General features: G+C 43.7%; 5 protein-coding genes across 5 annotated transcripts; 3 read left to right on the forward strand and 2 right to left on the reverse strand.

Annotated features, from left to right (window-relative positions):
* Positions 1 to 2,954: 2,954 nt before the first annotated feature.
* On the forward strand, positions 2,955 to 6,093 carry VTP01DRAFT_10416 (uncharacterized protein; the record flags this gene model as incomplete). Its single annotated transcript, XM_069378776.1, has 9 exons — positions 2,955 to 3,086; positions 3,190 to 3,607; positions 3,698 to 3,852; positions 3,933 to 4,250; positions 4,315 to 4,370; positions 4,439 to 4,667; positions 4,734 to 4,929; positions 5,025 to 5,831; positions 5,903 to 6,093. 9 exons carry the CDS (start codon positions 2,955 to 2,957, stop codon positions 6,091 to 6,093), a joined length of 2,502 nt encoding a protein of 833 aa, XP_069239841.1.
* Positions 6,094 to 7,025: 932 nt separating this feature from the next.
* On the reverse strand, positions 7,026 to 8,396 carry VTP01DRAFT_10417 (uncharacterized protein; the record flags this gene model as incomplete). The annotated part of the gene is made up of 7 exons (XM_069378777.1): positions 7,026 to 7,147; positions 7,212 to 7,380; positions 7,437 to 7,616; positions 7,669 to 7,785; positions 7,858 to 7,988; positions 8,091 to 8,244; positions 8,316 to 8,396. 7 exons carry the CDS (start codon positions 8,394 to 8,396, stop codon positions 7,026 to 7,028), a joined length of 954 nt encoding a protein of 317 aa, XP_069239842.1.
* A 253-nt stretch (positions 8,397 to 8,649) lies between these two features.
* On the forward strand, positions 8,650 to 10,855 carry VTP01DRAFT_10418 (uncharacterized protein; the record flags this gene model as incomplete). The annotated part of the gene is made up of 12 exons (XM_069378778.1): positions 8,650 to 8,944; positions 9,031 to 9,055; positions 9,131 to 9,262; positions 9,332 to 9,358; positions 9,418 to 9,488; positions 9,658 to 9,710; positions 9,765 to 9,869; positions 9,931 to 10,014; positions 10,083 to 10,289; positions 10,361 to 10,491; positions 10,543 to 10,611; positions 10,678 to 10,855. 12 exons carry the CDS (start codon positions 8,650 to 8,652, stop codon positions 10,853 to 10,855), a joined length of 1,377 nt encoding a protein of 458 aa, XP_069239843.1.
* A 252-nt stretch (positions 10,856 to 11,107) lies between these two features.
* Positions 11,108 to 11,817, reverse strand: VTP01DRAFT_10419 (uncharacterized protein; the record flags this gene model as incomplete). Its single annotated transcript, XM_069378779.1, has 4 exons — positions 11,108 to 11,201; positions 11,278 to 11,474; positions 11,550 to 11,593; positions 11,670 to 11,817. The coding sequence occupies 4 exons, from the start codon at positions 11,815 to 11,817 to the stop codon at positions 11,108 to 11,110; spliced, it is 483 nt and encodes a 160-aa protein (XP_069239844.1).
* A 477-nt stretch (positions 11,818 to 12,294) lies between these two features.
* Positions 12,295 to 14,255, forward strand: VTP01DRAFT_10420 (uncharacterized protein; the record flags this gene model as incomplete). Its single annotated transcript, XM_069378781.1, has 5 exons — positions 12,295 to 13,000; positions 13,090 to 13,569; positions 13,650 to 13,731; positions 13,790 to 14,001; positions 14,188 to 14,255. 5 exons carry the CDS (start codon positions 12,295 to 12,297, stop codon positions 14,253 to 14,255), a joined length of 1,548 nt encoding a protein of 515 aa, XP_069239845.1.
* Positions 14,256 to 14,928: the final 673 nt, after the last annotated feature.

A 14,928-nucleotide genomic window follows, 5' to 3' on the forward strand; every position in this document is an offset into this window, starting at 1 on the left:
ACAGGAAGGAGAAGATCACGAAGGTAGGACCACGGAGATAGAAGGTAGTTGAGTACCAATTTATTCTTTTGCTTTTGGGGCTATTTATACTGTTATGTCTATTCGGGTTTATGACAATAAAGGAATAGATATACTAAAAGAAGTATAGAAGCCGAAGTTTGTACAATAGAGATATGTATGAAAAGAGAATAGAACTTGTCAATCGGCGAAGTATCAAAAAAGGAAACGGACGAAGTCCGTGCACGATAATGCATGCCCCACAGTAACATAATGTACAAATAAGGAGAATTTCCGGTTTTCTTTGGTTTTTCTTGGCTATTGATCTCTAGAACTCGACAACAATGATGTAATGTCAAACTTTGGAAAAGGCGAAGTCAATGACACTCTCAACAGGTGATAAAAATCTTCACTTGAGTCTTTGTTGGATTTGTCGTATTGTACCTGTCAATGGATTATCTTCGCACAAACTCTCATCCTGGTTAATAACCCAGACCAGTTAACATAATGGAAGTTGTTCCTTGTTCTACTTTCGAACACAATGAGTAAGAGTCTCACTGACGTATATAGGTTCCTCCTATGCTTTGACGTACAAACACACACAAACGATACTACATTCGCACCACAAGGACGGCGATTCATCTTTCCAGACCTGGACATGTCAAATGAAGGAAACACGCGCTATCAGGACCAACAATACGACGATGCTGATTTTGACATCACAGACTTTCAGTGTTTGACCAACGAGGCAGGAGAGAATTTTTCCGGAAAGCGGTAGAAGATCCAGTGATACTCAAATGCGCCATGTCAACACGGTCTTGGGTCAAAAGGATCAAACGATCAAGCTTCTTCGAAGTAAGCTTCCACCTCCGCAAGCAGATGTTAAATGGGTTGAACTGTGAAGCCTACTGGCATGGAGTCCTGAAAAGGTTGAAGGAGCAAAAGGCATCCACCATTGCTCAGAAGAAGATACAGCGGCATTCGGGAGGAAGAATCCTCTGAAAAAGGTAAAATGAAGAGAGGATGTACCATAGGTTATGTTTATTTATACATACAACAAGAAAGAAAATCAAGTTTCTAGAAGGGTTGGAAGTAAGGAGATCATATTCACTGAAGATCCGAAGATCGTAAGCCATATTTTGTTTGGTAGATACATTCGATATCACTAATTTTGCTGCCTAGTGGAACTTTATGGACATTGATTCCATAAATGCATTGCACATCTTTCGGAAAAGCGTAATTTCCAGAGCTAAAAATGAAGAATCGAAGACGTACAATTAAGATTGCGAGGTAAATACCATCGTAAATTTTTGGGCCATCAACTATATCCTCATGTTTCATAAAAGTTTCGATACTGCGCAATATGGTACACCAAAGACATGTCGCAAAAGGCAGTACTTGCTGTCCGGCGACCATACGGGCGGAGTGTTGACGACGGTGGAATTTCCAAAAAACTATTGGAGCTATCCAAGATAGTTATCGCGGATTGTATTGTATGTAGACATTCCTGTTGACTTAGCAAGCTGTAATAGAGTGCGAAATTTGATCCCGCCAATGCACCTCAGGATCACCCGAAGAGGCGATGCAACGAATAAACGAAGCGTGAAAACAGTCAGGAAAGTACGCAAATGAAGATCCACAGACGTGGACTCTGGGTCCAAAGATCAAAGGATGACGAAAAGATAGTCGCCATAGGTCAATGATGCATACATGTTTATCACGTTTATCCAAATGTAATCCATCACTTTATAGTTGTATAATTGTTTTTTTTTTCTTTTACAACTTCCCCTCATGCCCTTCTAGTCGCCTCTTGCTCCTCAGGATATAGCATCAGTGTACTGATCTTTGTCGTCGTGGCAGCAGTAAACCGCTGGTATAAGTTTATGATGAACGATCAATCGTGTACCCGTAAGGACAACGCCCTCCATCCAAAAAACTCTATCATGGTACCTGCGCTTGCGCACAGTGCATGCACAGAACCGGTCTTTCTCAAATATAGACGTTTATGGACTGCTGTTGCTGCGCCCTGCATATTATTACCGTTGTTCATTGTACACAAGCAACAGATTGGCCAGCCAATATGGGTTCAATGTCGAGTGATGTTGCTTGCTCCGTTGACGGCGTGAGAAATAAATATATAAAAGCGAGGTGTCCCGTAGATACAGCCATTGTAACGGGCTATATGTATGGTCGACGCACAGCATCCGAACACAAAACCGAAACAGTCTGATGGGTCCCTGAAATTCACTGCTAACCTGAGGATTCAGTGAGATATGAAAACTTAGTCTGTACTACAGGAAAGGAGCTGGGATATTCCTCCTTTCGCAAATGCTCCATAAACTGGTAACATCACATAATTTCCCGTCGTTTCGCTGAAGTGGTAGGAAAGGAAACAAAAATATGCAGAGTTGCAAGAAAGAGGAGAAGAGAAGGATAGCAGAAGGGAGGGAAGAAGATTATGTTTTGACCAACAACCATGTGCAAAGATGGTGCTGAAAGTGGTCCCTGGATACTATTTGTCCCTATGGAAGCTCCTATAACATTTACTTTCCGCCACGTCGTGCTCTCTCTCTGTGTGTGTGTGCGTGTGTATGCGCACTGCTCCTCCAGTTTCTCTCTCACTCTATTTCTCTTGTCGGTCGAGTTTTAGTGTGTGTCACAAAGCATACAGCGGCCTCTCCTCTCCGAAACTTTTCATCAACAAAAACTCTCGGTACCACCGGGCACTCCTCCGCTTCTATCTCTTCTCTTCCCTCTCTCTTTTTGTATTTATCAGTACACCGTAAACGGCAAAGTCTTATACGGTCTGTTCTGTCCTTCGTCTTCCTTTTCGCTATATCTATATTTTCTCTCTTTCTGCCGTATATCCCTTCATTATATTCGGCTTTTTGTCTTATTGACGACACTGCTCTTTCCTCTCCTTTCTTCCCTGTTGTATATGCTTTTCTAACTGTCTCATGGCGGGCCCCGAGACTGTCTATGCCATTCATAACTTTGTTGCTGAGAATCAGGACGAAATAGCTTTTTCGATCGGCGAGCCGATCATTGTGCTCGAGAAGGATGAGGGTTACAATGACGGCTGGTGGCAGGTACGTATAGATATGAATATGTACATCTGAATATTGCAGGCCATAGCCGCAACGTGTATGACGCACTTGCTAAGCGGAAATTGCGTGCTTTGTTATCTTTCAGGGCCGTAACCAGCGAGGTGAGATCGGTTTATTCCCTGCCAATTATACTTCCCCCGAACCACCGGTGACGCCGAAACCGACACCGGCATCCACCTTCAACGAATATAGCCAGTCCCCCCAACTGCCAACACCGTCGACTTCTACGTCCACGAAAAAATCACGCGAAGCATTGCCTCGCACGAATTCGATATCCTCCTTAAATTCAACCCAGTCCCAATCAGTGCAGACGACGACGACCAGACCTCCAGGTGCTGTTGGCGGAGGAGTAGGGGGAGGACCCAAGCAAACGCAGAAACTGCTTGAAGCTGCTTTGCGGCATCCGCAGCTAAGCGGCAATGTGCCGGAAGACTGGAACGTCGATCAGGTTGCTATCTGGCTCCAAGCCATGGGATTCGAAAGCGTCGCAGATAATTTCAAAGGTAAAGTAACTAGGGTCACATGCAAAATGTCAAGGGGATGGACACGCGACAGAAAGAAATGGATGGCTAAAGTTGGATTGGGGCCCGTAGCACAAGAAATCACTGGCGATATATTACTTGAGCTCAACCTCGAGGCACTTAAAGAGTTGGAGGTCAACACCTTTGGAAAGCGTTTTAAAATCCAGAGTGCTATCAATGCTTTGCGAGAAGAGACAAGCATTGGTCCGGTTGACCAAGATCCTAGTGTAAGTGTTGCAGCTCTCTCCACTGAATATTATTGCTACATTGATAATCTAAACAACCTTTTTTTAATGACAATTAGCAGTTCAATGTGGAAGGTGCTGCCAGGTCTCGAACGCAATTAAAAGCCGACAACGATTCTATTTCCACGTTAAACTCGCCACAGACCGCCATCACCAATTATGGCTCCGTCTCGTCAATGTCTAGCTCATTTTCTCGAGATACCCGTTTTCAGTCCATTGATTCGACAGCGTCGACCAGACAGAGAGCTATCTTTGACAACGGTGCTGATAGAAAGTTAAGTATCAGTCGCAAGGACTTGCCCCGGTCCGCATCGACCCTAGTCAAGAATCAATACACAAATGCTAGTTTTGTTGAGGGTTCGGCCAATAAGCGGAATACTGTAAGTGGAAACTATACTGTAGCCAAAAGGAAGAAAATATTTATATGGTATCTTGTTTGTGTAGTACAATGTCCAGCCTAGCACTACTTCGAATCTAATCCAGCAGCAGGCGCCCAAATCGTATGTCAGGAATCCATGTGTTCACTTGTACAGTTTCATCTCACTCTTCATGCAAATTTTACCTTTAGACGACAGGAGCTTGTTCGCAGCTCATTTTCACCAACTTCGAAAATGCAAACTGTTATACCCGCACCGACTCGTGCTTCTGTAGATAGTCTTGCACAGCGTTCTGCTATGCCGGATGTTATGCCCGATATGGAGGGTTGGCTCAATAAGCAGGGAGACAAATACAAGACTTGGAATAGACGCTGGTTCGTCCTCAAAGGCCCCAATCTATTTTACTTTAAGAGTCCAAAGGTACGTAGATTACTGCAAAGTTTCAATTAGTCTGGGTGTTGCTGTTTACACATAATGTATTTGCAGGATGTTCGCATGAAAGGCATCATTAATCTTCGAGGATACCGCATTATCTGCGACGAGACAATCTACGCTGGCAAATACTGTTTCAAAGCTCAGCATGAACGAGAGCGCACATTTTATTTTTACACCGAGACGGAGGACTCCCTTCGAGGATGGATAAAAGCATTGATGAAGGCAACCATAGCCAGGGATTTTGCTGGTAAGTGAAAAGATGGATTCTCCAAGTGGCCATTCATATTTTATCCTCTATTAAACATCCGTCAATCTATTCCTCGTTTTCTCACAAATATTTAGCGCCTGTATTGTCATCTAGTACCATCCCCACAGTATCTCTTGATATCGCTCGACGCATGAAACCCAGACCGCCTTCCATGATTCTATACAAACGTGAAACGAGACCGCAATCGCCTAGTAACGAATCAGTGGATATGCGTCCATTTTCGCTACAGGATAGACATCAGCCCATTACTACACATGTATCGTTCGAAGCAGAGCAGCGTTCAATGTCTCCTACTCGCAACCTAGCTGATGCACAGCAGACACGCGAATCTGGCGTTACGGTGTATGATGACGAGCAGTTGCCACGGGACACGAGCACTGCTGTGTCATCCTTGGCGGAGAGCAAGCATTATGATCTTCAAGATTCTGGTTTTGACAGCGCTGCTGTGAACACTGGTCCTTCATCTTCATCTGTCTATGTCACACCTAGTAGTCCGAACGGCCACATATTCTACGACCTTGAGGAAGAAGACGAGGATCTTATCGATCCCCAGCACGGCGACGTGCTCGCGAGCAACCGACCCGGTGGCCTCAAACGTCTCACAGAGGAGAGTCGTCTTTCCAGCGAGCCAGAGCATTTGTGGCGAACATCCGACTACATCGACTGGATCAACCGCTGCGTAGATCACAAGATATCGGAGCTAAGTGATCTTCGTTCAGGCGAAGTCTTGCTTCAGTTGCTCGAGACTCTCAGTGGCAAGGAGATCCGGCGTCCTTCTGGCTCCGCCAACTCTGCTATGCGCATGTTTGACAGTATCGCAACAGCGTTCAAATTCATGGGACGTGAAGGCGTCGACGTAGACGGTCGATACACCATCAAGGGTAAAAATATATCTCTAGATACGAAGCATGGTGTTATCAGCAAGATATTGATAACAATTATTTTGTTATAGATGTTTTTAACGGCAACGAAGAAAAGATCAAACAGATGCTGGATGCCATCCGATCTTGGTCAAACACGCTTCGCGACGACAAGAAAGCTAGCGGAGGCACCTTTGGTGAGCAAGAGCAGGAGCAACTCAAGTCTCTAGATATTAGCGGCAGCCACATCCATACATTATACGACGATAATATTGTGCATTGATACCGTTAATCTACTTTTTATATAATGGACTTTTACTTATTCGTTTCTATATATAATTATCATCATCAAATGAATTCACGTTGCTAATGTTCACCCTGTCGATACTTGCGTTTTGAGAGATTATGTGCGGGTGGTATACTAATATCCAAATCGAGGTAAAATTCAGTTGCACGGGGCGTATTTCACGGAATTGTCCAAGTAGCACGTTCTTTTGCAGGTGGCACCATCAGTCCAGCAGTGAATTCACCACAACAGTTCAGCAATCCAGAACTTATGTTTCAATAACAGTAATCTCCTGGCAGTAGCATATCGCTTGTAAAGAACGCCAAGCGTATTACTAGTTTATACCAAACTTTTCTTGCATGCTTTCTTTCCATCTTTCCTCCGAGTTCAATCACGCAAATGGAACAGCAGCAAAGTATATTTGCCTCGAGAGACGTAGGAGAGTCGCGGTTCTTTTATTCACGGCAAACACTTGCTAGCTCTTCTGGCTGCACTGCTCAGAAATACGTACGACCGACAAAAGGTCTGCTATATGTTCCTCGAGAACGAGCGTAAGTTTCTTTTCTCTTTGGGCGAGCGAGTAATCTCTGTAAAGATATCAATATATTAACACACTTCCCTGCGATCTCATATCAATACAGAAAACTAGCCACCAATTCACCATTATCACCTATTCGCAATCAAATGAAGCCAAAGAAGAAAGGGGAAACATCTTGTTCAGATGCGATACCTTCTCCTCCCCCAACATCGTCTATACCAGCAATGTCCTACTCTGCATCCTCATCCTCATCCTCATCCGACAACAGCAACAGCAACAGCACCGCAACACTCAAAAGAAAACACCAAGTCAGTTTCAATCAGGACGTCGTTGTGATGCATACAATTTTCAACGACGAAGAGCAACAGCAGATAGAAGAAGAACACGATGATTAATAATAATAAAGGTTAGAAGACTTTTTGAACACGAAAAACGAGGTATTGTTCCAGAGGAAGCCGCTCAGCACGGCAATAGCTCGTATCACATCAACGACCCAAGATAGCTTTGCCAAGGCTTTAAGGCAGAAATGGGTTTAGCAAAGCCAAATTCTCTCTCCTGATAAAACAAGATATTTTACCTGCACTCTTCGTGACCGCAGCAATTGCGGTAACGGACGAGGAAGAAGAAGAACAAGAAGGAGAGAATACAGATTGCCGAGATTCGTGCGCGACACCAAACCTATCGTGAAACACCATTGTACTCTCATCCAGCGATTCTGCTGGAATAAGCTGTACCCAATCTATTTCCTAGATTATCGACAGCAGTTAGCAAGTCTTTCAAAACAGTGCAGTTAATTACATACCATGCCAGCCTTCCACAAACGGGTACCCTTTTCATGCGATACGTGTATATCCGTGGGTCCCCAGCTCTTTTCAATCACTATCTCGCAAGGAAGTGTAACAACAATCCAAGAATCTGTCACGACATCGCTTCTGTTGTAAAATCCTTGCGGTGTCGTACATATGATAGGCACTGCCTTGTTCTAGCTACCAATTAGAGCCAATAAACAACAAGGGAGAGTATTGCCTGCTCACATTTGCCAAATTCACAGTAAAATCTAAAGGTTCATTCCACCGTGCAGCTAGCGACAATTTCATACGCCATTGGACCCGATACCTGCCCGGTAGCACGCCTTCGAACGTCCCTCGCAGCTGCATATACATAACAGTTCAGTTTAAAAATATGCAGCAGCCATGTAGAGGAATGCGATGAGAATACATTACATCAAGTATCCGAATAGAGTGGAGTTTTGCCGTGACACCATACGCACTCTCTGGTGTATTGTATATTTTCCAATAAGGTAGGTTGATATCCTTGATGTCCATATCCTGAGCAACCGATAAACGTAGTTGTTCTGTTGTGATTTATGCATTGTTTAGAATTACTCTGCAGCTAAAGCATATACGCATGCATAGACGACAAGTAGTAGTAGTAGTCCTTGGTTTTCAGATCTCACCTTTTGAGCGATATAGACGTCTCCATCGATTCGTAGCAGGATCATCGGCACATTGCTGCTGCTGTAGGGCGGTGTATTGCTTTGGAAATCGATGCCGGAATATGCTTTTCCAAAAGCCATCATCTTGGATGATCGCATGAAATGTACGGCAGCACTTAACGACAGCGGAACGCGCGTGTTAGTATTCATCCTAGCTCTCAGAGTTGCCGTAAATCGGGGACATACCAAGGCGAGTTGGCTTATATCCGCGGCCGATAGCTCCCATAATATCGTGTACAAGATCTCTGGAGGAAACTCGTGCAGCATTAGGTCAGGGGCTTAGGGTAGAAAGATAAAAACAAAGAGAATAACGTGTGTATGAAAAGTGTGGAAAGAAGAACAAGGAATCTGATCAAGTGGAAAGGGGCCACATTTTGAAAAATAAGGAGAACGCACAAGCAGCAGCAAGGCCGATCATTTTTACGCGTTGGTTCTTTTGCCTTTTCGGGATGACAACGGATTTCTTTTCCTTCCCTTCCCTTTTCTTTTCTCTCTCTTGTTTCCTCTGCTCACGTCAACGATGGATGAAAATACCGGGCATATCATCGAGCACTGCATTCAACAACGCATTGATGCCATATACACCATTCTATGCAGCGATTCACCATCAGGATCTCAAGCCGAGAACAATGAAAGCAGCAGCAGGAAGCGGAGACGCGTGTCATCCGATGTTGACCGAGACGGAGGAGGGGACACGACAGCGACCACAATGAAACCTGATTCAATCCTGCAGCCGCGGGAAGATGACTCTCTCCAGGTGTTACAAGCTCTAGCTATCGAGGAAGTCAGCTATCTGCTTCATTACCTTGGAAGACGTAAGTGTTTTAGCGTTTCATTGTCAATTGGTTTTCTATCCCTTATCAGATTATTTCCGCAGTCAAGGACTGGTTAAAATATCAAGTCGTGTTCAACAGAGAGACTACCATGTAAGGACTCTGTCCATCATCACTCTAGTATTCAGAATAAGATTTACACAGTCCTGCTTTCTGCTCTGCTTCCAGTCAAATGTTGAACAGAATGGCCGTGTGCGGAAAAGTCTTACGTCGAATCATCGAGCTTGGAGAGCGTCAAGGCCTAGTGCTTTTAAAGGTCATTGAAAACCACACTAAATATTCTGTCTCTATCAACAGCAGGTATCGTTTATCTCGCATAATTGGTCTTATGCATGTCTTTTTTTTTAACTCATTTCTTCTTCACACCAGTGCTCGTCTTGTGGAGGCTCAAACCAGGTACATGATAAACGTAATTTTTGGTCTTGCGCATACAGCTTTAGTAACATCATTCTCAGTGCACTCAAGACGCTTGAGCAGCTACACTGCGTGCGCATTCTACATCACCTGTCGCAGATACGAAGCACTTGTAAGTCTGTGGTTCTGGAAGCAGATCTTATTCCTTTTTTAACAACGCTAAATTTTGTCCCTCTTCGGGAACAATAAGACCTTACTTTGAAGCAACCTGCCACGGAGCTGTACCATTCCTTGCATCCACGCGATGCAGCGCACACCGATTAACGAACAAATACAACAAGATCACCTTGCTTACAACCTTGCATACAAAGAGTATACAGAGCAACTTCAAAAGGTAATCAAACACGCTTTCACGCAAGCAAGACCCGATCACTGACTTGGAATGTAGTTTGAAAGCCAAGTCAGTCAACCGTATTGGGAAACATGGATATTGCTCAGACAAGTAGAATCATTGCTAGCTCTACCATGTGATGTCACTGGGCTTTCAGAAAAGGTTGGTAATTTTCTTGTAAATGCGAGTTGAGTATATACATATCTAATCCTATATTTCACAGCAAAAACAACAACTGGATAGTATATTGCATCAGACAGCCACCAACGATGATAATCAGCATGTTCGCATTAACAACGAATTGAAGGTGAATGAATACATATTTTCTAGAGACTTTATATATCAGATCTTGACACGAAAATGTATGTGATGTAGTCTCTTGTTGCACAAAATGTTCAAAATGCGTTGCAGGATCAGTGCAAGCAAATAGCACGATTGTTAGAGTCGACGAGCAGTGATCCCAACGGAATAAACGATATTGCAGATTACATACAACAACAAAAAGAAACACTTTATCGAATGCAAGCTGGCTTGCCGAATATAAGAGCTCAGTTAACAAAACGGATCACGTATTATCTCAAGGTATCTTTTGAACTTTCCCCGCTGAGAAGAAATCGTGTGATGTTTATTGTTAACGTATGTCGGGAAAAAAGATTTCGCTGGAAGTACTGGAAATAATGTGGTCGATCTTGCACGAGTTCCGGAGTACACATGAGATGGAAAAGAACAAGGCATTGGATACTTACTATACTACCATGGCTGATACGCTCATTATACGAACAAAGTAAGATTTCATTGTTTTCGTAAAGAAATAGCAGCTCATTGCAGAATTTAGATTACTTTACATATCCACACTCCTCGCCACGTACGACGCAAAGACCGTGGAAGCCTTAAAGACCTTGAGGTATGTGTTTTTGTACCTGACTAGATAGTGGTTAAGCATTTTTACTCACATGCTCTCCGCCGCCAGATCAATCTTGGAATCTAGATTGATCGATGCAAGAACACAGCTATCTTATGCTCAGAAAAGGCTTGAAAAGTATCAAGAGATGGGACCAGAGTTTGAGACATTGGCAGGAGCCTACTTTAAGCTTCTTGAGGATATACAAGCTACGCAGGATGACATTGATAGGATAAAACGAGATTGAGGAAGGAAGAGAAAGGGAACACAAATGAAATGTAAATATATGGTACACAATCCACAGTTATTATTGATAGTCGCCTTCTTTTTGCGTCGTAGCGTAATGTAAAGGATGGGAAAGGGGGTTAAAATTTTTCTTCCTTCGTATTTGCGAGCGGGTCATGTTGGGTTGGGTTGGGGGAATATTGTTGCAGATAAAAAAAAAGAAGAGAGACAGAGATAGCAGGCAGGTAGGCAGGCAGGCTCAGGATTAACAAACTTAATAGTTGTATGTGTCGCGTGAGAAGTTGGGGTCTTGGATGAAAGCTGCCAGGACTTTGCTACCGGTCTGCAGCAGTGGGTGGCCGGCGACACTGAGGATATGGGAAGAAATTAGTTGAATGCATTCTACATATAAACAGATCTTTCTGTGTGATGATATATACTTACATTTGTAAAAATCTCTCCAGACCTTCACGGCGTTGCTCAATCACATCATCAGCAAAACGATTGGTAAACACCTTGCCAGGCAAAGGAGGGATATTGACGCGCGTGGATTCGCGTTCAAGCACGTCTCGGAACCATTCAAAATCGCTGTACCGTCTGCGGACTGATGACTGCTTCAGCTTGAATGCAGGGATATTGGTCTACAGAAAATAGATACCCAAACTGATAAGCGTTCTGTCCATCGTTTTGTTTACAGACGCACACGATAGACATACCCTGCAGACGATTTCGTAGTCGGTAAACATTTTACGTCCAAAACCTACACGGAAAAGGTGTGTTTTGGAGTGAGCAAGAGGTTGCAGAGCGGTTAGCAGCGTTGCTCTCGGCAAACGTACCATGCGTCTGTGGATTCCTCACTTCAATTTCCAAAAAGTTCTCGGGGATTCCATAACGCTCTTCAACAGTTTGTTCTCTCGTGATGGGACCGGCCATAGTCTCAAAGGCCTGGAAACGGGGTGCGGACGATCCAGTAGTGGTCGACATGGAGTGAGTGTATCAGAGGATTGCAGTTCAAAACCAGTTGGAGGGATCGAAGGTGCTTGTTTCTCTGAGTGCCGCCGCTGAGTCGTCGCTTTTCAACCCAGCAAGCGGCCTGCATACATCATCAATGCGATCACAAGCAGTGCTAGAGTAGAAGCATTCATGAGAAAGATCACTGTAAACATCTTAGTTTCTCGGCTCGAGAATTTCAAAATGTGGCATAATGTGAAGTATGCCAAGGGATAAAATTAGATATGTATATATGGCAGTAAGTGTTTTAAATGCGAGATAGAGTGTTTAGACATCTGGCGAGAGTATGAATCTTCGATATCGAATTCATCGTAAAATATACATGTTTTCGGGTGCAATGCTATTGATCGACTTCAAAGAAGCAAATGCGATAATTATTGCTTGCTTGAATTTTAATTCTGTTGACGGTGACACACAGACCCGCGCAGGTTGCTCATAATCATATCCATTATGATGGCAACGCTTTGCGATTTCAGCATAGATCAACGCCACTTTATGAATGACAGCCAGAATGCTCAATATCGCACACGCTTATCTCTGGGGAAAAGCAGCCTACAAACAGGAAACTATAACGTCGCGATCGATCATTTCAACAACATCGTTGCTTCGCTCGAAAACAAATTGGCGATTGCGCTCGTGCATAGATCGCAGGCCAGGGAAAAGCTTGAATCCCTACAGCCATCAATAGAGGATGCCAAAGAAGCCGTACGATTGGCACCGCGTCTATCTGTTGGATATCTGAAGCTTGCACATCTATTGTGGCAGGAGGGCGAGACACGAGAAACGTTGCTGATGTATCAGAAGGCGATGAAAAACGTAACGAGTGACGATAAGTTGTACCACCAACTCGAGTCTTCGAAAGGCTACGTCGAGGAGCAGCTAAATAAACAAATCGGCATCTTTCTCCCCAAGTTGCCTTACGACATTGTTGATCAAATTTTGTCACATCTTCCCTTCGCTGTTCTCTTGAAATGCAGATTGATATGCAAGCAGTGGAACAAGACGATATCCAAATGGCCGAAATTATGGAAAAGCATTGATACTGATTGGCTCTTAAGCAGCAGAGTGCCATTGCTTGTAGGAAAGCCTCTCCAAAGAGTCACCATTGAATTTGCGGAAGACATGGAGGAAAATGCAGGCGTTTGGAAAATACCCTGTTGCAGGCATCCAGGAATTATGCAAGTATATTATATGCAGCTTCAAAGCATAAGTTCTACGGTATCTAATTTGGCGATAAATGTGCAGCTGTTTTTGGTATAATCGATTGTGCAGACTTGTTATATGCTCCACACGTACTTGCTCTGCTTCGTCCGTGTCTGCAGAGCTTGACTGTGCTTGAGATAACTTGCTATGAACGTCCTTCTGTCGAAGTGTCATTTTCCAGTCGCTTGCTTCAAATGGCTCTCAAACAGTGTATCCATCTCCGGTACCCTGAATTCAGCAGCGAGCTGCCTGCTGAAGCATGTCGAGCACTCAGTGGTGTAATGGCTGAACTTCCAGACAACTTGCGATTGCAAACGTTTATCTTTGGGGTTTGCCGCTCTTCAGGCCCCATAAATGCGGACGAACTGTATGAGAAACCATATCCGTATTTCTACGATGCTATCTGCCTATTGCTCGAATGCTGTCCGGAATTTACCTATACTCTGACAATGTCGATAACGTTAATGAGGTGGAGTTCTCGAATATGGTGCTGCGACATTGTCCACAGCTCGCAAGCTTCGGGTTCGACAGATATACACATTCTATACTCGGTTTCCCCATGCTGGCGAAACGAATAACATCCCGGGATACGTGTATTATAGCCCGTAGCAAGCACGTAAACGGATTCTTGCCGATACTGCAGCATTTACGTGATAATTTGGCGAATACTAAACGGGTTGGGAGGTTTCGCACGATTAAGACACTTGCACTTGACAGAAAGTTACAAAATCAATGATATCAGTAACATTGCCAACAAGACAGCATTATCCGTATTGCAGATGAGCCCCAACATTGAAACGCTTGAATTGGATATGATCGATCTCACAGATGATGCTATGTTAGATACTTTGGCCTCGATGAAACACCTAACATACTTGGGAGCTATGATCTTGCCACAAAATCAATATAGCAGGCTTACGACTATTTGCATCGACGACTACCAGCTTACAATCAGTTCACTTCATACAACATTACATAACTTGCCGTTGTAATAGAACATCTATGCCTCAGTCGGCTGAAGGTATAATAACAGCTTTGGGAAAAATACGGCAGCTACGGAAGTTGTGTTTGAGCCATTGTCAATCTCGCACCATCAGCAAGAATTTTGTTGACAATCTGAAAGCACGATATTGGCCACAGTGAACATGTATAAGGTCGAGCCAAGTCTCGAGACCGTTGTACTTCTGTCAGGTATTCCAACCATGTAATACATCAAATTCAACAGTCGTATTTCTCAAATGGATAAAGAACAAATTATGCAAGTCCTTGAAGAACGGACAAGACCACTTATCGTAAACAGACAAGAAAGTTTCAAGAGGGATCGAGATGGGACTATAACTCACAATATTAAATGAGGCTCGTTTGGTATCTCTATACTAGAACGGCATAGGATATATTTCATTTGTAGTATAAATTCACGGAACTTTGTAAAAGAAATGTCTATTTTCCTACTATTTGTGGGTCACAACCAGCAACTCGATTGTATGCCCAAGCCCGAAAGGATATCCGCTTTTGGTATGCATATGTAAGATACCAATTGATCCTTTGTGTCACAGAGCCGTCAAAGACTTCCGACACTTCTCGATATTCTTTGGGTTCGAAAATGCGCAATGATCATGCTTCTTGGTGGTAGCAGCATGATCCATCCAAAGACCTCGAGGAATAAAAAGAAGAGATGCTTGTTGGTGCAAGAGTTTTTTCTTCTTTTGCAATCAAAAGTTGCTAGCCAACGCTTGACACTGACACACATCATCGCCGAGCAAAAGCAGTCATATCATGATCTATGCTGTTTCAGTTTATTAACATGATGATCCGCGGATAGCACGCTGACATGAGTGTGAGCGTGCGCGGACGCACACACACATGCTGCAATCATATATT

The sequence above is a fragment of the Rhizomucor pusillus genome (genome assembly GCF_041956525.1).
Source record: "Rhizomucor pusillus strain CBS 183.67 unplaced genomic scaffold VTP01scaffold_8, whole genome shotgun sequence".
Lineage (NCBI taxonomy): Eukaryota > Fungi > Mucoromycota > Mucoromycetes > Mucorales > Lichtheimiaceae > Rhizomucor > Rhizomucor pusillus.